This window comes from Sesamum indicum, linkage group LG4 (genome assembly GCF_026168435.1).
Source record: "Sesamum indicum cultivar Baizhima isolate 11 linkage group LG4, ASM2616843v1, whole genome shotgun sequence".
Taxonomy (NCBI): Eukaryota; Viridiplantae; Streptophyta; class Magnoliopsida; order Lamiales; family Pedaliaceae; genus Sesamum; species Sesamum indicum.
Genome location: NC_142660.1, coordinates 8,427,119 through 8,452,653, shown reverse-complemented (window position 1 = coordinate 8,452,653; position 25,535 = coordinate 8,427,119). Strand labels below are relative to the sequence as shown.

The 25,535-nt window shown below is 37.7% G+C and overlaps 2 protein-coding genes across 4 annotated transcripts; both read left to right on the top strand.

Annotated features, from left to right (window-relative positions):
- Window positions 1–485: 485 nt before the first annotated feature.
- LOC105159817 (uncharacterized) lies at window positions 486–947 on the top strand. The gene has a single exon (XM_011077018.1). It carries the CDS (start codon window positions 486–488, stop codon window positions 945–947), a length of 462 nt encoding a protein of 153 aa, XP_011075320.1.
- An 18,193-nt stretch (window positions 948–19,140) lies between these two features.
- Window positions 19,141–23,567, top strand: LOC105159804 (DNA glycosylase superfamily protein). 3 transcript variants are annotated; one of them, XR_016065270.1, is made up of 3 exons: window positions 19,141–22,319; window positions 22,401–22,551; window positions 22,713–22,852. XR_016065270.1 is itself a non-coding variant. In XM_011077003.3 (3 exons), exons 1-3 carry the CDS (start codon window positions 19,251–19,253, stop codon window positions 23,336–23,338), a joined length of 3,393 nt encoding a protein of 1,130 aa, XP_011075305.1. In that variant the 5' UTR covers window positions 19,142–19,250; the 3' UTR covers window positions 23,339–23,567. The 3 variants fall into 3 exon arrangements, 2 of the variants coding, with proteins under 2 accessions (XP_088736012.1, XP_011075305.1); XM_011077003.3 differs by lacking the exon at window positions 22,401–22,551 and adding an exon at window positions 23,212–23,567 and having other exon boundaries at window positions 19,142–22,319; window positions 22,713–22,909; XM_088879886.1 differs by lacking the exon at window positions 22,713–22,852 and having other exon boundaries at window positions 22,408–22,551.
- The last annotated feature ends 1,968 nt before the right edge of the window (window positions 23,568–25,535 follow it).

The window sequence follows — 25,535 nt, the reverse complement described above, 5'->3', positions numbered from 1 at the left end:
TCTTGTGAATCGTAAAAGCGGGACATGGAGAATTGTGTTTGTGTATCCCAAGCCCACAGGAATTGTTTTTCGAAACCCCACTTGACGGTGGTGGACTTTTGAAGAAATAGTGGGAGCGGTTAACGACTAAAGACAGAGTCTTACCTTGTATTTAATGTTACAATTAATTTGCTAATTTCTGCTTTACATTTTTAATGTAGATATTTAAGAATCCATTAACCATGATTTTGGAGACAAACAAATTTAATGAAATGAACTACAATGATTGGCTTAGAAATATGAGGATTGTCCTCGATTTCGAGAACCAGACTTAAATTCTGGATAAATCTTTTCGTAGGACCTTGCCGGAGGGGTCCACATCTGAAGAATGTGTGATGTTTGAAAGGTGGCACCATGATAATCGGAACGTCCGCAACATCGTACTGGCATCGATGACAAATGATATCCAAAAATAATACGATAGGCACGATGATGCTGCGTCGATAATGCTCCGCATGAAAGAGGCTTATGTGATTCCGAATAGGCATATTAGATATGCTGCCACAAAAGCATTTTCTGCCACCAAGATGACTGAGGGATCCTCTGTGCACGAGCATGGGATCAACATGCTTCCCCCCATGGAAAAACTCGAGGATCTTCAAGCTGGGCTTGATAATGACACGTACATTGACGTGATCCTCCAGTTACTTCCTCCCTCTTACGACCCGTTTCTCGTAAACTATAACATGAATGGGCTTGAGAAGACCATAAACGAGTTGATTAACATGTTGGTCCAATACGAGGCAACGACCAAAAAGTGTGCGCCGTTAGTATTGGTTGAGGAGGGTTCGACCTCTAAAGCGAAAGGCAAGGGGGCCAGATGCTGGAAGAGGAAGAAGGCTAAGGCAAATGATGCTGCAAACACTTTTGAGCGCTCTTGTTGCCCAGGTGGGGATGGGAAAAGGTAAAGGAAAGGTGGGTTCCAAGTCAATAAGGGCAAATGATGTCTGTATGCATTACCGGGAAAAGGGCCATTGGAAGAGGGAGTGTCTCAAGCTCCTCTCTAGTGCAGGTACATTTGTTATTGAGCTTAACATGATAACTAACTTTGCTTCTTGGGTATTAAATACCGGCTGTGGAGCTCACATGTACAAAGATTTGCAAGTGCTCGAAAGAAGCAGAAAGCTAAGTAAAGATGAGGTGGTCCTAAAGCTTGGCGATGGCAAGGCTGTTGCTACTGAAGCTGTAGGGATAGTCCGCTTAGCTTTTAGTGATCAAGTTAGGATAGAATTGAAAGATTGTTGTTATGTACCTAGCATGATCAAGAATATTATTTCCATTTCATTGTTGGACAATGTTGGTTTTGAGTTTATGATCAATAAAAATTGTTTTTATTTGATGAAGAATGGTTTTTCACATCCGCTGGCGAACTTCATAATGGTCTTTATATTCTCCAACAACATGATTTCGTCATGACTTCTTAAAACAAACGTAAATTGGAAACCAAGAAAACGCACAGATTTGTTATGCAAGGTTAGGTCAGATCTCTCAAAATAGGATTAAAAGGTTAGTAGACTCAAAAAGTGTAGAGATAGATGATTTGGATCACCTACCAGCCTGCGAGTAGTTATTTCATCATGGTTGGAGGTTATATGAAAATGGTAGTATAGATGGAGGAGTTATTTTATCATGGTTGGAGGTTATATGAATATGGTAGTATATTTGCCTTTGAGGCAAACTTAGTAGTTACTGAATTTTGAATTCAATTGTATGTGAGATACAAAACTACACACATATCCAACATAACCACCACAAAAGCCACGAATTTGCTCTCTATTTTCTCTAAAAAAATATTCTCCTATTTGTTCTATATTGAATTGGATTCAAATTAGAACACAAAACAATCCAAAAACACGAAACAATAATTTTTCGTTTGGAGTTATTTTTCTTCTGGTTCTTTGTTCTATCTAGCAATAGAACAAGAACTTTACCTTTTTTTATTTTGTGTTGTGGACAACTTAGAGGAATTCTAGTTTGAATTCTCAAGTGAACGAAATGGGAGAACATAAAAGGAACAATGCATATTTGCAGTTTTATAAAGAAACGAAAGATAAAGTTTCATATTATGTTTCTATACTTTTTGTTTCATTCTCTAGCCACATGTGTAGTATGTTTATATGGTTATTATTATGCTTTTGACAAACACCAAACGCCTGGGAATTTCAAAGGAAACACCCCTTTGAACCGATTTAAACGCTTCCATCGTATTCCCGGGCCATACCAATTTTTTCAATATATATATAAAATTTAATTATTTGAAAATAATTATAATCATTACCACACAACAAAAAAAAAATTTCCCTCCTCTCCTCCACAGCTCATGCCCGCCCCATCTCTTATGCACTAATGTGAAATTTTCTTTTCTCGTTCTCTTCTAGCAAAGACATTTCAAGCATGGTGTGGACGAATTAGAGAGCTGCTACGTTGGAGCCTCAAGTGAAGGACATTTCAAGCGATGTGAAAACTGTCGGTATCATTTTTCCACCCCTTTAATTTTGATTTTATGGATTTTACCTTAGCCACATACTTGACATGTGTTTACTCTATTGATCGACAAAGGATACCATTTTCTATTCCCAGTCAGTATGGTCATAGACTTAGAGAGTCTAAACCATCTCAAAGCGCATAGGAGATCTATCCATCATATACTGATAAGGGACGAATTCTATCTTGAAATCCACTGTCCTCAATACATAATCCAACTACACTGAAAAAGGTTTATAATGACCACATCGAAACAGTCATCTCTCGGCAGATCCAAGATATAGCCATAATATGCATGAGACTGCCATGATTCCTCAAGTCCAAGGACTAATCATGTACTATCGAAGCCAGGAATTCAAATCATACCAACCAAGCCACCAAAACTTTCATATGACGATTCCCGCGAGTTAGTTCAATCAGCTAACAACCTTGTCAACTAATCCACTAAAATTGCATAGACATCCCATGTCTATCACTGAAACACCGCACTCATCCAATGAATGCAATACTTAGTGCAAGTCTCTATAGGACTCTCGATGCCTAGTATCGAGATACTTGACTTGGAACGTTACAGACCAACCCTCAGAAATTGATTTCATAGTTTCCATCCAATCCGTAGCGCAACTACATGGTTCAATGTAATAATAAGAACAACAAACACATGGTACCAAGATGAATGCTTACTACATTCATCAAGATAATATCACATTCATAAAGATTTCTAAATGGTTTCCAAAACTGCCAATCCAATTGGCTTTCTAGTAACCATTTCTAACATCTCCCACTTGACCAAAAGTCAATTGCCCATACCCCTCAGACCTATCTGAGTGAGCAATCTACGATACCTGCTCGGTCTCATAGGTCTACCATATTTTATGTTGAAATGACGCAGTCCAACCACACTTCACCTCTTCCTACCATCGTTCCAAATTGATGGTGGCCTCTAGGAATATTCTTTAGATATGTGATGAGATCTCGGCTCTTTTGCTTGTGCCATTACCTAGTTGTTATCCTCTAGGTACTACTGGCTTGGCCATGCTAGGCTCCATATTCAACCATTGGATGTGGTTTTTCATCCAAAAAACTTCCTAAGCAACTATTAGAGTCACTATACATTTTACTTCCATGGTGAAAACCATTGTGGTATCCCGCTTGAAACCATTCCAAGCCACCACATCACCATTAAATCTGAATGTACATTCAAATTGAGACTAGTCACCATTCACATATAACTGGAAGCTAGTATCGCCATAGCCTTCCAAAATCAACTCTCCATTGACTTACATCAATAACGCTTCTTTAATCCTTATTCAGGCACTAAAGAGTAATCTTGACTACTATGCAGTACCTTCTCGATACACTCCCGATATCTATTGTTATGCTCAAAGCACACACTACATTCGGTCTAGTGTATCGGACCACATACCCATGTTGTCAACGAAAAAAGACATAGGTGATGTCAAACATCTTTCCAAGCTCCACATCCGTCCACGAAGACTGAGTCTTCGAAATCTTCACCCTATGATAAGGGAAGGAATCCGATTCCTTCATGGAGAATTGCATGAATGATGTTTATGCTTCAGTGTTTCCCAACATCTTCACATCATTCTAAATGAGTAAGACGTTCACACCTAAAACACTAGGAACATAGTTAAGCTCCTACTGAGCTTCTAACTCATTCTCGACCTCAGTCATACCCTGCATGACTTTGTGTAAACTAATATTCCAGATACTCTATGTCGATTCTCATGGCTCCAAGCAGTTCATCAAACTCAATGTCCAACATCGCTTCTCCTTATATCTTTGGATCATAATCCAATTGATTGTTCAGGCTCAGAAACCTATACCTATTATGTAACTAAGGTGTTCTAGTCATCCCTCAGGAGGTTGGAATATAATGAGTTAGTGGATAAATTCGATTACAAATGATGTTTGCTACATTTAACTGAGGTGTCTCTTCACTTGATTCCTCAAGGAGCAACTCCTCACGTCAGTTATCCAATGAAATCTAATTTTTCTTAGGATAACAAATAAACCTATACCAACCTAGTTTGCTTGCCACTAGTTCAGTGAAAGAATAGTCGAACCAAAGTTCAATAAGGTTCGATCCCTCGTTTATCGGAGACACTGTTCAATTGTGGCACTCCAAAGAAGGACTCTACTGAGTGAGAATTTCATTCTCATCAGATACTTCATGAACCCCTACTAAATACACACTACCTCTATCCACTTCAAGCATCATTCTCCGAACTTTCCAAAGGTCTTTAGACATGTGAACCCCCTTCTGGCTCTATGTATTCAGTGACTCATAGATATCTATTGGATCTAATCCAATAGACCATTGGCAAGCATACTTTGTTCTACAAATTTTCGATCCTCATCTTGCTCAAGAAAGACTTTCAAGCTTGTAGACTCAACTTGTCTATTTCTAGACTCGTTGAATTCACCAACTTCCTTATCGTAACTAGAGAAATGTGACCTACCTTCACATGCCAGATCTATGAGTTTATCTTGATTATCCATTTTACCATTTGTTTTGAGCATTCATAATCCAATTATGAGATAGTTTTGAAATAATTATGTAAACAACCTAGCACAAAGAATGTAAACATCCACTAACTACCACTAACTACCATTCCATCCCTCTATTTTCTCATTCTTTAAAATAGCAACTCATGTAAGCATTTTTTATCAGAGGTAAGAAAGCGCAGATTCTCTAATAAAGATATGTTCTCTTTAGAGCAATAGCACGCGTGTTTCATAGTAACACGACTTTGTGTACTGTTAGTATTTCTTCAACGAGAGCTATCCTCCATCCTCTATTCTTTGTAAAAGACTGCAACTGCGGTGTTTGAACTTGGAAACACCATTCTTTACACGCCCCGCTCAAGTAGGACTTATCAAGACGTTGATGAGTTCTAACTTGATTATGATAGAAAGGAACTTAGATCCAGGTAATGCTTTAGTAAATAGATTAGCTGGTTAATTCTTAGAGGATATATACTTAAGCAGTAAAAATCCTTCTTTGTACTTATCCCGAACTAGATGGTAGTCGATTTCCAGATGGTTGGTCCTCTCGTGGAAAATTGGGTTGGCCATGATGTACAAAGTTGCTTGGTTTTCCACAAGTAGTGGAATCCATGATGCGGTATTCTGCTTCAGTGCTTGAGCGAGCTACTGTTGTTTGCTTTTTAGTCTTCCATGAGATTAAGCTATCTCCTAGGAATATACAATATCTGCTTAAGGATCTCCTTGAGTCCTTACATGCAGCCCAATCTGCATCACAAAAGGAAACTAAGTTAAAATTTGAATCGGCAGCGAAAACAAACCTGTGTGCACTATCCCCTTCAAGTATCTGATTATGTTGAGTGCTGCATCCCAATGTCCTTTGCATGGCCGTTGCATGAACTGGCTTAGTTGCTGTGTGACATAGCATATGTCTGGTCTGGAAAAGCTTAGGTAAAGAAGCCTACCCAAGAGCCTTCTATATTGTTCAGGACTAGTATGCAATGACTCATAGATGTCTAATTGGCTCTGTGTATTCAATGAGTCTTAGATGTCTAATTGGATCCAATCCAATAGACCATTGACAAGCACACTTTATCCTACAAAGTGCTCTTTGATCCTCATCTTGCTTAAGAAAGACTTCCAAGCTTGTAGAGTCAACTTGTCTATTTCTAAACTCGTCGAATTCACCAACTTTCGTATCCTAACTAGAGAAATGTGACCTACCTTCGCATGCCAGATCTATGAGTTTATCTTGATTATCCATTTGAACCATTTGTTTTGAGACTCATAATCCAATTACGAGATAGTGTTGAAATAATTACATAAACAACCTTAGCAGACAAGAATAACCATTATTTTTTAAATGAAATAACCATCATTGATCAAAATCATGTAATCCATCCAACAATGGAAAATCATAATTTGATCATGCTAGGTTACATAATTATGTGACATCAACTTTATCGTAACATAATCACTAACAGCTAAGACTATGTGGTCCTTTAACCAAATAGCAACAGCCCTGCCATTGCTAAGTTTCAGGACTATTTGTCTCAGCCTTCTACTCCTTTTCACCACCTGTAAACCATTAGCAGATTGGAGCTTTACAGCTCGTATCCAATACCCAACAAGTGTAGTAATAGTCATGTTAAGGCTCAATAACAAATTATACCTTGATTATAGAGGATGGACTCTCTCTCTTCTATTGCCCCTTTTCGTGGCAATTAATGCAAATATCTTTTGGAATCCATGACAGCCAAACCTCTTTCCTCTTCCCTTTGCCCATGCCCAGCTACGCAATAGAAGCACTCTGAGCGCTTGCAATAGTTGATTCTGTCTTACCCTTCTTCCTCCTCCAGCGTCCATTCCCTTTGCCTTTTGCTTCTGAGGTCGAAGCCTCCCTTACCAATACCGACGGCGTAGACTTTTCAATCATTGCCTCGTACTAGACCAAAAGATTTATCAACTCGTGAATATCTTTGCCAAGCCCATTCATGTTATAATTCACAATAAACGGGTCAAAATCGAAAGGAAGAGACTGAATGATCACGTAAATATACGTCTCTTTTTTAAGATCAACCTTGAGGTCCTTGAGCTTCTCCACAAGGGATAGCATCTTAACCCCATGGGTTGTCATCTAGTAACAGTCCATGGCACTAGAGACTAGGTGAATGTTGGCGTGAATATTTAGGCTCTCGATTTCCAAACAGGTACGGTCCTTCCATCAACCATCTCCAGGCCTTAGTTTAGGGCATGGAATTGGACGTCGATTCCCATCCAGGACCAGACAACTATACTGAGTACTTGAGATGCATTTACTCCATTAATCAACAAAGAAAACTATTTTCTTTTCGATCAATCACTATGGCCATAGACTTAGAGAGTCTAAACCATCTCAAACTGCAAAGGAGATATATCCATCATATACTGATAGGAGACGAATTCTATCTTGAAATCCACCATCCTCAATACATAATCCGTCTATACTGGAAAAGGGCTTATAATGACCACATCGAAGACACAGTCATCTCTCACCAGATCCAAGATATAGCCATCATATGCATGCGATTGCCATGATTCCTCAAGTCCAAGGACTAATCCTGTACTATCGAAGCCGGATAGCGACCAAGCCTCCAAGGCTTCTATATGATGATTCCCGCGAGTCAGTTGAATCAACTAACAACGTTCTCAACTAATCTACTAAAATAGCTTAGACATCTATGTCTGTCGCTGATGAAACACGGTACTAATCGAATGAATGCAATACTTAGTTCAAGTCTCTATAGGACTGTCGATACCCAGTCTCGAGGTCCTCGACTTGGAACATTTTAGATCAACCCTCAAAAGTTGGTTTCATAGCTGCCATCCAATGTGCAGGCTAACTACGTGGGTTATTCAATTGGTATGTGGGCATTTATTGTGACGTTAAAACACCATTCAACGTAAATAGTAAGTACAACAAACACATGGTGCCATAGATGAATGCTTAATATATTCATCAAGATAATATCACATTCATAAAGATTGCTCAATGGTTCCAAAAATTGCCAATCTAATTGGCTTTCTAGTCACCATTTCTAACACTAGTTTCAGACACGAGAAAAAAAGGTTGGGGAGGAAAATTTACCTTAAAACACGTAAAGGGTAACTTTGTACTAAAGGAAAGCAGCCTTATATATGTTTTTACTATGAATAGTCCTTCTAACTGAAGATTCAACGATCAGCTGGCATTCTCTCCCCTAACACACAATCTCCAAGGAACTTTAAAAAGGACAAGACTCTTCTCTTTCTTTATTTCATGAAATCACTATCAATTAGATTCTCTTACAAAAGTGTAATTTTAAAATTCAAAAATTATGTTCTCACAAAAGGAGGAGGGAACCAACCAGCATCTCTCAAACAACTTAGCAAGATTTGTCCTACTGACGAGAAAGAAAAACTTTTTCTTTTTTGTAGGACAATCACCTACTCCAGCAATACAGCCCTACGGCCTGCACTCCTGAAGTAGGTGGGAATGATGATGCCCCTTGCCCTAATTGGACCGAGCCCACCAGTGGGAGGCGAACCCAAACTATGTGTACCAGCCTAATCGGTTAAGAGCCCAATTGGCCTATCAATAGGAAGGCAAAGCTCATGAACAGGGCGGAATAGCCCAAAGGCCTACCTCCTACTTTGCTGAACCGGTAGGCCCAAGAAATGGGTCCATTCCAGCCGGACACATCATCATACAGCTGGGTGGATACGCCATATGACTTGTCAACAACTTTTTACACGCAACCTTAGAATATCTCCGTGTGGTTCAAAGCAAATCAGTAACAAAGGAGCTTGGAAATCGATAAACAGCCAACTCTCGAAATTTTTGGCGGGCATGGCAAGGATTTAGTCCAGCTCACGTATCTCAATCAAATCTAGTTCAAATTCCAAATGGTTTGTTCTGGATAATAGCCAACTCAAAGAGTTTTCCAACGCCAAATGACACTTTGCAACAACTATCGAAATGGGTGACCAAAAGCTAATTAGATTAGTTGTTTGACATTCACCAATCTTTATCGAATAATATTAGATTAATCAATATGATAAGAGTTCATAAACTTGACAGTGTGTTTTGTTGTGCTTACTACTGATATTAAACGGGGTTTTCAATGTCACAACGAAATCCCCACAGACCTAAAGGAAAAACCATATAGTTGGGTTGTGCATAGGTTTAGCAGCTATGGGACCAACTCTTGAGGGTCGGTTTGAGACATTACAAATCAAGGACCTCAAAATAGGGCATTGAGGGTACTATAGAGATTTTCGCTAAGTATTGCAGTTGTGTTTCATTGACAGGAGACATAGGTTATCTGTGTAATTTTAGTGGGTTAGTTGGCAAGGTAGTCGACTGACACTGACTCGTGAGAATTGTCGCATGGAATCCTCTTAAGGCTTGGCCGGTATGATTGGGATTCCTAATTTTGATAGTACAAGATTAGTCCTCGGACTTGAGGAATTAGCAGTCACATACATACAAAGACTGTATCTTAGATATAGCACGGTGGTGGCTGTGTGTTGAGGCATGATTATCATAAACCTCATCTAGTGCAATTTGGGGTACGTAGCGAGGATGGTGGATTCCAACAGAGGATTTGTCCCCTATTAGAATATGACGGTGAAATCTCCTATGCGCTTTGAGATGGTTTAGACTCTAAAAGTTTTTTGCTAAAGTGATTGATCGATCAGGGATAGATTTTCTAGATCATATCAGTAGAGTAAATGCGTCTCGAGTATCAAGCACAGTTGCCTAGTCAAGGATGGGAACCGATGTCCAATTCCACACGATTAACAGTATGACCGTACTCGTAGAGATTCAAAGCTTAAATGTTCATGCCCCTATTCACCTAATCTCTAGTGTCATGGACTGTTGCTAGACGGCCACCCATGGTAACGGGTTATTTTCTGTTATGGGATAATTAAATCTAAGAAATTAAATTGGATTTAATTAATTGTGTTGGTCACATTCGCCTAAGTCTAGATAACGGTGAACTTAAAGAGTCACACCCTACCACTATAATAAGATAGAATTAATTTTAGAAGAGTTGGATTAATTTAATTGGATTAAACTAATATTTGAAGAGAATAAATGACTATTTAGACAAATCCTTTGGATGGGTCACTTGAAATTTAATTAATTAGAATAATTAGAATTTCAAGTTAGCTATTTAATTTAATTAAATTAATTGTATTGGGCAAGGTCTGATTTAAGATTTGAATTTATAAATTAAAAGAGAGATAATAAAAGGCTTGGATCCTTTAATTGGATTGAAGGATATTTTAGTTTTGAGCTTATAAATTAAATTAAGTTTGATTTAGTATCCCTTAGAAGTGAGCTTAATTTAATTTTAATTAATCAAGTCTAGTCCATTAAAATGTAAGTCCAAGGCCTTGGTTAGACCATGGTTAAGTTAAGGAGAAGCCAAAACTCCTCCTTGGGTGTGGTGTGGCCAAATTGGTGCTCTAGGGTGCACCAAAATCAGCCACAAGGTGGCTTAGAGGTGTTGGATGGTTGTTGGAGTCTTGCTAGGTCAACACTCCTTGGTATCTTATGACTAGGTCACATATAAAGCCTCTAAAATCCTCCTAGCAGCAACTATTGCATAAGCCATAACCACGAAATTTCTCTTCTTTTCCTCTCCAGAAACCCTCTCAAGATCATAGAGGTTGAAAAAGGAACAAAGGATCAAATGCTAATCAATAACATTGTTGATTCTTTGCACTTTTATGGAGATTTTGCTAGCATGAAATCTCCACATCCTTTAGTGGTGGTGTGTCATTCTTGAGATGATCTCCAGTCTTACCATTGCCGAATCCGTAAATGGAAAGGAATTCAACGCTTGTAGCCGAACAAGAAAGACGACAAGGGTAAATTGCATGTTACTTTTATATGCTTCTCGTTTTTCTTGTATTTTCTATGGCCTTTATTGTTTCATTTTATACCGAACTCCCAGAAAAAGATCAAGGGTACACCCTTTGATTGTATGTTGAACCGTATTGTTTTGATTTTTCGCACTTCCCCCACGGTTCTTGGGTCGATCCACTCCTTTCGAGAACCCTTGTATCCTGCTCTATACATGTCTATAAATAGAGACCTTGTGCAGTCATTTAATATCATTATTCTTCACTCTCAAACTCTCACTTTCTCTCATTGTTCTCTATGTTTTTTATGCTATTCTAAGTTTATCTTTTTTACTCCACACAAATACATACACTTTGTCACCATTTTATACCATCATTCTTACTTTAATTCAAATTTTCCCTCTTTATTTCTTCTTTAATCCGTGACTAACTTAAGCATCAGAGTGCTAACCTTTATTTTGCAGGGTTAATCCCCTATAATCTTAGAATTTTCGTTGAAGATCCTTCGACCCTTGTGGTGTGTCCAAAAATCTAGTACGCATCAAGGATTCACTTAGTTCACAATAATAGTGCAGTTTCATTTCGGTCCAGACGTGCCACGACTCGTGAGACCATGTATGAGTGAGATCAGCTTCCTACTACATGATTGTGGATGGCAGACATGGAAAAACAACTCTTTGTTTATTTTCTTTTTTAGGGTCTAATATTTTAACTTAGTCCAACCAAGTGAGAATTATTAATTTATTATGATCGAGACAACATCACATTTTAGTATTTTGCATGCTTAATATTCTAAATATTAAAAACATTAGTTGAAATCCATCACATGCAAAATATAAGCCTAGCACGCTGTTGGATGATCACAAGCCCAAATACCTGTGCGACCCACTGAGATCGCAGTGGATCTATCGTCAGTCTAACGGTAGGCCTATGCTATTACAAGTTATTTAACCTATTAATATTTTTATGGGCCTTATAATCTCTCTTTATTTCTTCATCTCTATCATGGGTTCTGTCTTTGGATCTCCGTGGGCCACACCATGATCTCCTCCATGGGCCTCCAATGTTCGAGCTTGCTATTTACAAAATTTATACATAACAAAAATTAACCTCTCTAACCTATTACACTCATTACAACTGAAAAATAAACCTCAAAGAGTAGTTGGGGGGAGTACATAAATAGGGACAAAGTAAGCTTTAACAAATTAGGTTCAAGGTGATCATCTATGCTAATCCAATTAACACATTAACATGAAATATTCCAAATAATCATGCAACAATATATGATATCCAATATCATAAAATAATCATGTATCCAATCTAAGGAATTATATATAAAATAATGCAACTTAATGTGGACATAAGTGAAACCCATGCAAAAATTAATTATTGTTTGGAAAATCCATTCAATTAATTTTAGTAATTTAATTTGGGGAAATACCAAATCTTAACAAAAATTAAATTCACCAAAATTAACTATTCTATAAAAATATATAAAAAAATTCAAAAAAATAAAAATTCTGAAAAAAATAGAAAACCTCGGTCCTTCCGGCCATCAGCCAGGTTGTCCTGCTGGCCATCAACTAGGTTGCCCTGCCTGCGCTGCGCGCGACCTAGCCAATGCCCACACACAGCCTAATGGGTAGTGCACACGTCTCGCCTGCGCAATGGGCGCTGCCTACCGTGGGCAAGCTAGCAGGTGCACTAGGCAAGCCAGACACGCTGGGCTCTTGCGAGCGCAAGCCCGCCTGCTCGCCTGCCAACTGGTGGGCAAGCAGCGGCAGTCTACTGCTTTTTTTCCTGATTTTTCCAAAACTTCCCATTTTTTTCTACAATTTCTGAAACAAACAAGAATCAATTAAATTTAGAAATTTCAAATTTCAAAAGTTTCTCATGACTAAAATCAAATTCAAAATTAAACATATAACACCCTAGATCTAGATATGCAATTACACACAAGAAATCATGCTTCCGAAGCCGATTTAAAACATATTAACATGTTGAATCATGCAAAACACATTAGATTCTAGGCGTAGACACCAAATCGGGCTTTGAAACTATTTGAAGGGAGTGAATCGGACCAGGAAGGGCGACGAAAGCGAGAAAAATAAAAAAGTAGTGATTTAAAGTGAACTATAAACTTAATCAAGAGGTGTACCCTTGATCTTTTCTCAGGCATTTGGTGTACAATAAAAAAAAACCATGGCCATAGAATTACAAGAAAAACAAAATGGCGGAAATACAAATAGAAATTATACCCTCATTGTTTTTCTTACACGACTACAAGCGTTGATTCCTCATCTTCGGATATGTTCACGGATAGATCTCGATAAGATCCTCTAAAATGGCCCACCTTCCCTCTACAAGGACGTGATCTTCTCATGCTAGCAAGAACAACTACAAATGAGTAGAGATCAAAATGACCGCTATCAATTAACGTATTTTGATCTCCTTTCCTTTTTTTCTTTTTTTTTGGATCTCTAAGACCAAAAGAAGAACTAAGAAGATGGACAAATTAGAGAAAGTGAGAGACGAGTTTTGGAGAGGTGTAGAGATTAGTGAGTGTTGTGCGTGTGGCTAGGTTTTAAAGTAAGTATATATATGACCTAGTCATACATTTACAAGGAGTCTTGCCAATCATTCTCCAAAAATAAGGCCTATATGACCTAGCCAAGGTATAAGACCTTGGACTTGTGTTTAATGGATCAGACTCAATTAATTATAATTAAATCAAATCCATGCTCTAATGGACTTTAATTAAATTTAATTTGATCCTAAGCCCAACATTAAACTCCTCATCTTTTAATCTAATTAAGAGACCCAAGCCCATGCTTTCTCTTTCAATTTATAAATTGCACCAAACCCAATAAAATTAATCCAATTAATTTTAATGCCTAACTTAAAATTTTAATTCAATCCAATTAATTAAATTTCAATCATCCATCCAATAGATTGATTTACATAAATGATCCAGTCATTTATTCTCCTCAAGAATTAATTTAATCCAACTCTTCTGGAATTAATTCCAAATTAATTCAATCCTATTATAGTAGTATGGTGTGACTCATTAAGTTCACCCTCAGTTAGACTTAAACGTGTGTGACCAATACAATTAGTTAAATTCAATTTAATTAATTATTTTTTTTATTGTGGTTGGCTGTTTAGCAACAGTCCATAGTACTAAAGACTATGGATAAGGCTTATGATGACCATATCTCACTACACAGTCATTGCTGCCATATCCAAGATACAGTCTTTATATGCATGTGACTATCATGATTCCCCAAGTTTGAGGACTAATCTTGTACTATAAAAATTAGAAATTCCAATCATACCGACCAAGCCTTAAGAGGCTTCCATATGACGATTCCCGTGACTCAGTTCAGTCAGTCGACTACCTTCCAACTAACCCACTAAAAATGCACGGAGGAACTACGTCTCCTACCGACGAAACATAACTACAGTACTTAGTGTAGGTCTCTATAGGACCCTCGATGCCCTGTGTCAGGGTCCTCGACTTAAAACATTTCAGACCGACCCTCAAGAGTTGGTTTCGCAGCTACCAAAACTATGTGCAACCCAACTCCATGCATTTAACCTTTCGATCTATAGGTATTTCATTGTGTCGTTGAACCCCGGTTCAACATCAGTGGTAAGCACAACGAAACATAATGCCAACTTGATGAATTCTTATCGTATTCATCAACCAATATTATTTGATAAAGATTGACAAATGGCAAATAACCAATCAAATTACCTTTTGGTCAACCATTCCAATAGAGGAGACAATGAAAGAAAAGAATTTTCCAGAATACGTTATGTATCCTTTTCATCCGTACGGAAACTAAGTATATCTGAAGACTATCCAACTTGGTTTGAAGTCATCAATTAGAGAAAACAAGGCAGGTTGCACCATTTTTGTACTTTCTTTCCTAGAAAGTGGATTCCTCGTTCAGAAATCAAAACCCGTGGAACACCACAGCGGTATACAATGTTCTTTCATAGGAATTTCATGATCTCATTCTCATTGATATTAAGGGAAAGGGGATCAGCCCGGGAACGCACTACCTGAAGCGAGTGAAATTAAAAGGTGAGAAAATGCATGGTTAAAAATTAATTCTACGACCAACTAAGAGGTGTAACCTTGGTGGTCCCGGGTGTTTATGTTCGATGTAGTATGTGGATTAAAAATAAAATAATAAAATCACACACTAGGCTATAGATTAGACAAACAAAAGAGATGCGGTATGTAAATGAAACTTTACCTCTTTCGCTTATGTTTCAACCGGAAATGCATGTTCGACACCTTGTTCACCCTAGGCTCCAATGTAGAAACCCTCTAGAGTTTATCCACACCACACCTTGAGGAGGATGATTTTGATCTCCTTGCTAGAGGAAATCAAAATTGATATTTTTTTTAAGATGATGATCGAAGAGAACGACACTATTAATAAGTGTATTCTCCTCATCAAAGATTCTCTACAACTCTACATATGATCCTAGATCAATGAGAGCAAGAGAACAAGAGTGATGACAGGTAGAGAAAGAGGTGGCTGAAAATTCTTCATTGGAGAAGGTTGGAGTTGTGTGTTTTCTTCATTCAACTATTTGTAGATAATGAAGATCACACATATATATATGCTTTGTATGGGACGTGAAAATTGTATAGATACATTCCACCTACCTTAATTTACTGGAGTAGGTTTCATTTTAATTAAATCAAAATAAATTCAAGGCCCAAAGAATTTAATTAAATCCATTTTAAATAAAATTCAAAACAAATTAAGCCCAATATCATTTAATCCAATTAAAGATATAAGCCTGATTCTCTCTATTTAATAAATCTAATTTATTAATTAAGACAAACCCAATTAAATTAATTCAATTAATTTTATCTTGGGCCATCCATCCAATGAATCATCCCATGTGTAAATAATCTAATTCTTTACAACTTCTGAAATTAATTTCAAATTAATTCCTTATCCTTCCATAGTGATTTATGTTGACTCTTTAGGTTCACCTTTCAGCTAGACTTGAGTTAGTGTCCAATACTAACTACCAATTAAATGCAATTTGATTAATCATTCTTGATCAATCATTGATCTAGAAAATCCGCTACCACGAGCGGCCGTGTAGCAACGATCCATGTACTAGAGATTAGGTGAATATCCATGTGAATATTAGGCTCCCCAATTCCATATGGTTACGGTCCTTCAGTCTACCGTCTCTCGACCTTAGTCTAGGGTATGAAATTTGGCTTCCATTTCTATCTTTGACTAAGCATCTATGCTTTAATACTTGAAACCGCATTTCGCTTAATTGCTAGACATAGGAAACCATTTCCTACTCGATCAACCACTATAGCTATAGATTTATGAGGCGTGAGCGCATCTCCAAGTGCATAGGAGATACTGCCATCACATACTGACAAGGGATGGATCCTTTCCTTGAAACTCACCGTCCTTACTACACATTCTGATTGCATTGAACAAGACATATAATGATCATATCTGTGGCACAATCACCTCTTGCCAGATCAAAGATATAACTATCGTGTGCACGTGATTTTCATGGTTTCTCAAGTCTAAGGAATACTCCCGTACTATCGCAGCCGAGGAATTTTAGCCATACCGACCAAGCCTCCAAGGCTTCCACATAACGATTCCCCGTGAGTCAGTTAACTAACTTGTCAACTAACCTACTAAAATTTCATAGACGTGAAACGTCTGTCGTCGATGAAACACGATACTTATCTAATGAATGCAATATTCAGTGCAGGTCTCAATAGGACTCTAGATTCTTAGTCTCGAGGTCCTCAACTTGGAATGTTCCAAACCAACCCTCAAAAGTTAATTTCATAGTCGTCATCTAATGCGCAATCCAACTACATGGGTTATCTAAATAGTCTGTGGGCATCTGTGGTAACGTTAAAGTAATGCTTAACGTAATTGGTAAGTACAACCGATGCATATGCCCAGGATGAATACTTACCATATTCATCAGACCAATATTATTTGGATAAAGATCATTGGATAGTTTCCAAAACCGCCAATCGAATTGGATTTCTGATAACCTATTCCAACAATCTCCTACTTGACCTTAAACCCAATTACCATTGTTTTTCAAAGTAATCTAATCATGAGCAATCTGCGATACCAGCTTGGTCACATGGTTCTATCGTAATTTCTGCCGATGTTCTGCTGTCCAACTGCACATCACATCTTCCTACCATCGCTCCAAGTAGATGGTGCTGTCTAAAAATTTTTCTTGGATATGTGATAAGATCTCGAGCTCTTTTAGCTAATGTCATAGCCTAGTTGTCATCCTCTAAGGTGACCATTGGCCTGGCCATGCTAGGTACCACATCTAACCACTGGTTGTAGTTTTTCTATCCAAAATAACTTCTAAAGTTGTCATACATTCAACTTTCATGATTAAATTCCTTGTGGTATTCCACTCGGAACCTTTTCAAATCACCACATCATCATAAAGTCTGAAAAAAATTATTCATATGATATTATAAACTATTATCGCTATAGCTTTCCAGAATCAGTTCTCATTAACGATTGTAAAGAATATTTTTTCAATCCTTATTCAGGTATTAGAGATAGCTCTTTAACAACTGTCTACTGCCTCCTGAGTGCATACTCGATATTCGTTGTTATGCTTAAAGCATATACAACATCAGGCTTAATGTATCGAACAACATTCCCGTACTGCCTACAGTAGAGATGTAGGGGGTGTCAAACATCTGAGCTCCTCATTAGTCTACTATGACTGAATCTTAGACAACATATTCCTAGATAGGAATTCAATTCCTTTATGGAGAATTACATGAACAATATTCGTATTTAGTGTTCCATAACATCTTTCTATCATTCAAAATGATCAGGATGTTTTAACCCCTAAAACATATGGAACACAATTAAACTACCACTGACCTTCCACCTTGTTCTTGACTAATTTGTGCACCGCATGAACTTGTTAAAATAAATTTTTCAGATACAGGACGTCAAACCTAGTTTGAACTCCATAGCAGAACTTATAGCTCAAAGCCATTTATTCGGATCAACGTCCTACATCGCTTCTTCTTGTCCAGTTAGAATAAGAAACTCATACCTTTTAGGTAACTGAAGTTTTCTGATTATCCCTTTTGGAGAATTCAAATATAGACAGTGAAAATCTTAATTACAAATGATGTTTGCAATATTCTGTACTGAACCTGCACAAACCAGACTCCAAATCTTGTTTACCTCCCACTAGTCCCTTGACGTGTACAGGACCATCCCTCATACTCAAGAACCTTTGTAAATTACATGCTTATCAATCCATATCAAATATGGTGTTTGAATCATGACTTTAAGAAGATATGCTTTTTAACTCTGCAATTTTTTGGAAAATCTATATCTAGATGGGCCAAGTCATCTAGGTGGGGGTGGGGAGGCGATCATGGGTTTGGGGGTGGGGTATTATTATTATTTTTTAAATAATCATTTTATTTTTATAAATTATAATAATATATAATATAATTATATCCAACATGTTATCTAACTTATTTTCTAAAGCCACATAAATGAAAAACTCCCAAGAAATATCTAATTGGTGTCATTGATCAAAAATCAAAATTTCGGACAACCAAAATACTAAATTTCATCAATTTTGAAACTTGATTATAAAAATTAAGGAATAATGATTGGATTAAAATTAATATTAGACATACTTAACAGACTTAAAAAATAATTTTTTTCTCATATAAGAATTTTAATTTTACATATTATAGATATACTATTGGTATATTTTAATTAAAATTTATATAATATTATATAAATACATAATTTCTCCTCATAGATATAGAGGGGCATTTTGGTTATATTTTCTAAAAAAAATAGGCCTAAGTTGATCATGAGGCAATGTGAGTCATTATTTATAATATATGGATGATTTTTTATATTTAAATTTTTATAAAAAAATTTTAATACTTTTTCATATAAGTGGAGGTCAAAATAAATTTAACTCTAATAGTTATTTAGATGAAAATCGGGCTTGAGAGCCCAATCACGAATTGGGCAAAAAGAAAGTAAATGGTTCATTGTGCCAAATTGGATTGAATTTCCAGTCCAATTAACCTAAGTAAATATGGGCTATGGCTTTTAGGCTATATTTTTAATTTAAAAAACCTTTTATAATTTAACAAAAATAATTGGGGCATTTATGCATTTTACCGTAAAAGGAAGAAATAGAAAATGTTAACCACAACGAGATATGCCAAAGTGGAGGCGGGAGTCACCCCAATTCCCCGCTAAAGCTAAACCCTTGCACGATCAAGGATGGCGATTGATAATTTCTGTTGTCCGGTCTCATCATCTAATGTCAATCCTTTGTTGGACCGGACTCCTTCCAAAGACGAGCAACGGAATCGGGAAAAGATCAACTGCAATTTGCCACAGGTATGCACTGTTTCGGCTTCTTTTTGTGATTCGGCGAAGAAAAACGATGATTGTTGCTGTGCAATGAGAAAGAAGGGAAAGAGTTCAGAAACCCAGTATTTTGAATGTGAAGTTGGCGAAGCTATTGTGTCTGAGAAGAAGACGACGAAAAAGAGAGGGAGGAGAAAGAAGGAAAAGGTGGAAACTACAGTTTCCCCTTATTTTATGAAACAATATGTTGAGGGTGAGAGTGGATGCAGTCAGGTTGATGAGAGCTGGAGGACAGAGTTCGCAAGAGTTTCGGAAGATAGACATGAGAATATTAGTGATAAGAAGCGTGATCAACACGGTAATGGCTGTCTTGTGGTTCGTAATGCGAAGAAAAAGAAGGGGAAGAGCTGTGATACAAACTTTTCTGGATGTGTTACTGAAGGTGATGCTACGCCTATTTTAGTTGAGAAGAGGGGGCCAAGAAAGAGAGAAGCAAAAGTTGAGGAAAATCAAGAAATTACTTTTTCCCCATATTTTATGAAGAAATGTGTGAAGGATGAGAGTAAATATTCTCAGATTGATGAGAATTCAGGAGTTAAGCATGTGGTAAATTCAGAAGTTGGAGGTGAGAGTGATCTTAAGAGTAAGCGGAAAAGGAGGAGAAGCGATGTAGAAATCAACAGGAATGAAGACTTAAGCTCTAGAAGTAAGCATCTGTCTGATGGCAATGGGAAGATGAGAGCACGTAAAAAGGACAAAACCGAAACTACTGTTTCCCCTTGTTTTATAAATAAATGTGTGAAGGATGAGTTTAAGAATTCTCAATTCGATGAGGACTTAGGAGTTGAACCTGCCACTGTTGCAGGAGATGGAGATGGGGGACTCAAGAGTAAGCGAAAAAGGAGGAGAAAAGATGTAGAAAGTCACAGGAATGAAGACTTAAGTTATGGAACTAGGTGTTTGTCAGATGGTGATGGCAAGATGAGAGAACGAATGAAAGATCGAAAAGAAGAGATTACTGTTTCCCCTTATTTTATGAGTAGATGTGTGAAAGATGAGTATAAGAATTTTGAATTGGATGAGGATTTGGGAGTTGAACTTACCACTGTTACAGGAGATAGAGATGAGGTACTTACAAGTAAGCGAAAAAGGCAGGGAAAAGATGTAGAGAGCAACAAGCAGGGAGACTTAAGCTATGGATGTAAGTTTTTGTCAGATGGTGATGGCAAGATGAGAGAACGGAAGAAAAAGGGAAAAGAAGAGATTACTGTTTCCCCTTATTTTATGAATAAATATATGACAGATGAGCATAAGAATTCTGAATTTGATGAGAATTTGGGAGTTGAAACTGCCATTGTTACAGGAGATGGAGATGAGGCTCTTAAGAGTAAGCAAAAAAGGTGGGGAAAAGATGTAGAGAAAAAGCAGGAAGACTTAAGCCATGGAAGTAAGTGTTTGTCAGATGGTGATGGCAAAACGAGAGAACGAAAGAAAATGGGAAAAGAACAAATTAATATTTCCCCATATTTTATGAATAAATGTGTGAAGGATGAGTATAAGAATTCTGAATTTGATGAGAAATTGGAAGTTGAACCTGTCACTGTTACAGGGGATGAAGATGAAGGTCTTAAGAGTAAGCGAAAAAGGCGGAGAAAAAATGTTGAGAGCAACAAGAAGCCAGACTTAAGCTATGGAAGCAAGTGTTTGTCAAATGGTGATAGCAAGATGAGAGAACGAAAGAGAAAGGTTTCCCCTTATTTTATGAAGAAATGTGTGAAGGATGCGAATATGTGTCCTCAGTTAGATGAGAATTTTGCAGTTGATCCTGCCACTGTTACAGGAGATGGAAACAAGGGTCTCAAGAGTATACAAAAAATGAGGAGAAAAGATGTAGAAAGCAATAGTAAGGAAGACCGGAGCCAAGGAATGAAGGTTTTGTCTGGTGCTTATGGCAAGAAGAGAAGAAGAAAGAAGCAAAAAGAAACTACTGTGTCCCCTTACTTTATGAAGAAGTGTGTGATGGATGAGGACACAGATTCTCAATTTGATGAGTGTACTGCAATTGAATCTGCTACAGTTTCAGAAGAAAGAGATGGAAAAAATAGCAAGAATAGGAAAAAGAAGAGCAGAAAAAGTGGAGATGATCATATGAAGGAAAATGTAACTGATGAAGTTGTGCATTTTTCAGATGGAAAACTCGAGGAGGTGCCTGGGGTTTCAGTTTCAACCAATCAGGATACTGGTGGTGTAAATAAGATGGGAAAGTTCTCCATAGATGATTTGTTCGCACAATTTGCATACACTGATGGAAAATGTTATGAGAGTTCTGCCAAATTTGGCATCCACCAGTCTTCATTTCAGAAGGAAACAGGTAGGAAAGACAAGATGGCAGAGGATAACATGAAAATCGTGGAGGATGAATTGGTTGCTGAGAGAAATGCACTCTTGTGTGCGGTTGATGTTGTTGGAAGTCAGAATAACAGAGTTGAGAATTTGAAAAAGGAAAAGAAAATTGTTATGGGAAATGGTGAGATAGTGCCTCAGAAAAAGATGAGCATCGGTACAAAAGGGTCGAAAGGAGCTAGGAAAAAAGTTTGTGTTGTTTCACCATATTTTGCGTGTCCGGATGCTGAAGACAAGGTCACACCAAAGGAAGGGAAAACAGAATCCAAGAAATTGCAAGTGAGGAAGATTTCTCCATACTTTTGCAGCACACAGCAAGAGGAAGAGAATGAAAATACAGTTTCATTGGGTCCAACAAAGTCCGAAATTCAAGCTCGGAAGACTAAAAGAAAAAAAGCCCATACACCTGTTCTCACTGCTGCTCAGAAGCGAGATGAGGCTTATGAAAGAAAAACTCCAGATAACACTTGGAAACCCCCTCGTTCACCATTTAATCTCCTCCAAGAAGATCATGCATTTGATCCTTGGAGGGTTTTAGTGATATGTATGCTTCTTAACCAGACTACTGGTCTACAGGTTAGTAATCTGTTATCATCATTTTGAATATAATCACCTCATTTCCAGTTCTTTTTTGTGACATGCGTGTGGTTGGGTAAGTTCTTAGATAATATGCTGAACAAATACTCCTGAGATTTCTTGGAACTGGAGAAACATAGCATCACTTCGATGAGTCTATCCTCATAGAATCAGGATCAGAAACTCCCAATGTATAATCTTGAAGAGTTTATCCGATGTTTCCCATAATGAGGTGATGAACCATTCAAAGAGGCTATTATCCTCTCCTAAATTGAATTATAGTCTGGTGACAAGCTTTTTGTTTGCTTTCGTTAAAACAAAAAGTCGTGGAGAAAATATCTTTCTGGACCATTGTATTACAATATCACTCTTATGGTGGTGAACTTCATGTAGGCTGGACGGGTACTGTCAAATTTTTTCCAACTGTGCCCAAATGCCAAGACTGCTATGGAGGTTGCCTCGGAGGACATCGAAGAGGTAATACGGAGTTTAGGTTTGCATAAGAAGAGAGCAGTTGGAATCCAACGATTCTCTGAAGAGTATCTGGGTGAAAGCTGGACTCATGTGACTGATCTGACTGGTGTTGGCAAGTATGTATATGTACTTCTCTGTAATGAAATAACATCCAAAGCGGCGCTAAAAAATCTGAAATTTTAAAAGCCAAATTACTTCATTTTCTTTTAGTACAAGCTACCTGTGCATATTAGATGCATTTTCTGCTACTTGCCCCTTCTTTCTAGGAGAAGCTTTTATGCAATCTGGCGTGCCTTTTCTACTCATCATAAGACATCAGAGTTTATGTTATATTCTCAGTTCAAAGTTGCTAAAAATAATCCCATATTTTCTATTTAAAACCAGATTGGTGATATTGTTGTCTTTTGATTGGTGTCAGGTATGCAGCTGATGCATATGCAATATTCTGCACCGGAAAGTGGGAACGTGTGAGACCAGTGGATCATATGCTCGTAAAATATTGGGAATTCCTCTCTGGTAACTTAAAGCTGACTCCTCAAGGTTGATCAGAAAAGTTGAACTGCCTTTATTTGTGGTTTTTCTTGCCTTTCTTCTGCGATGTACAGATGAAGATGATTTCGAATTTCTCTTGTGGAAGTCCTCAGCTTCTGGATAACTTTAAATCTCTAGTACATAAATTTTTATTTGAGAAACGTTCACCTCTGTAGCCTCAAGAGACCCATAATTTTTTGGTCTTCGCTTGGAAGATGCTTTAGTTTTATGAGATTATAGTCATCCTCTTCTTGCTTGGTTACTTTCAAAAAGGGTAAATAGCAATTTACCTACCTATGATATGGAAAATAGGCAATTAGCCCCCCCTATAGAAAATAGAATTGCAATTTACTCCCTTCATGCTAGTGGTATTATACACTTGCGAGTTTTCTTTTTTATTTTTATGTTTTTTTATCTTTATTTTAGACTGTTGGATCTAATAAAAATTTATGGTCCAGATCATATATTACTTAATCTATGGCCAATACTTTATCTTTTTAAATCAATCGTCGGAATTTACAAAAAACAAGAGATCGATGGTCTTCCTCACACAGCCAGCTCCCGCCCCCCCCCCCCCTCCTCGGGCGTGCCTTTGCCACACCAACATCTTCCTGCCTCGGCCTCTGCCTACACTCCATCTCCTCGCCTACATAACCATCTCTTTTTTGTATTTTTTATTTATTTTTAAATGCTGTGTGTATATATAATACATATGTATGTGTATGTTATGTATTATTTCACTACAGAAAAAGGCGGCTTTTGGAATGCTTTTTTTTTTTTTTTTTTTTTTACTTTGGAATGCTTATAAGAACATAGAACTTATTTGTACCAGACTTTAGAACGGCTTTGGAATGGACCAAAATCCATCCCTACAGTTGGCGTTACAAAAATTTTAAAAAAAATGGTAAAATGTAATTTTCATTAATAAAAGAAAAAGATGGTACAACAATGCCCCTTGTCAGGTGTCTCCCTCGACAGGCCAAGGGATCCGCCATAGTCTATATAATGCCCGTGTGCTAACAGAGCTAGGGACTTCAAGACTAATTATGCGTTGGCGTATATCTTCCATAATCAAGTTTGCTACCACGCTAGGAGGGTTCTCAACTTGCTCAAATCTTCTAATATTCCTCTCATTCCAAATATGATAAACACACAATCCTAGTAGTGCACAGTATGCAATGTTCATGATATGTTTCCCACGCCATTTCCTTGCCCCCCATACAATATCTTATGTCCATTCCCGATTTGGCCACTGAAATCGTACCATGCGTCGTATAGTGCTGATGCATCGTCTACTAAATCTGCAGTGAAAGAACAAGTGGTCGTGTGATTCGACCTTGTCATCATTGCAAAGTACGTAATGCCCAAGGTGGGATAACCATGGTTTATCCGTTGTGGCCAACTTCTCCAGAATCGCAAACCACAGGATGAACATATGACGAGGAATCTTCAGAGGGCCTGAAAGTAGTGAAGTCTAGTCTACTTTCGGTCCCGGTGGCATCATAAGCTGATAGAGCTCCTGAGTGATGGGGCTCCCATTCATAAATCTCCAAATAATCCGATCTGATCCTCCATAGATATGAGGCAGTGTGATAGTAATTTCTAAGCACTCCATGTCCGTAATCAATGGCCACTACCATTGATTCTCGTGGATAACTGAATTCAATGTAGCATTCTCATGCAAACCCAATCTGGAAGGCCCTCGTGGGAATCTGTCTATGAGTGGTCCAAAGGTGTGCCATGGATCCTTCCATAAATAAAATTCACTCCCATCACCAATGCGATATTCAATGATAGATCATAGCCAAGTACGCAATCGCAAGAGTTTCCTCCATCCCCATGGCCATTTATGATCCGGTATAGTCCAGATTGAACTATCCCATAGGCGTCCACTAATCAACCAATCCACCCATATCGACTTCCTATCACATCGGATGACCTAGCATAGTTTTTTGCACATAAGAGCACGGTTAAGGGTACCAACATCCCTCAGTCCAAGCCCACCTTCCTCCTTCGATTTGCAAACATCTTTCCATGCAACTTATGCATATCCATTATTTCCTGTACCTTTTCATAGGAAGGATCGTAACCTTTTTTCGATCTCCCTGAGGACCACTTTTGGTAGTATGAAAGCGGAACCCCAGTACATAGTGAATGCCATAAGAACCGATTTGATGAGTTGCACTCTCCCCGCATATGAAAGTGCTAGTC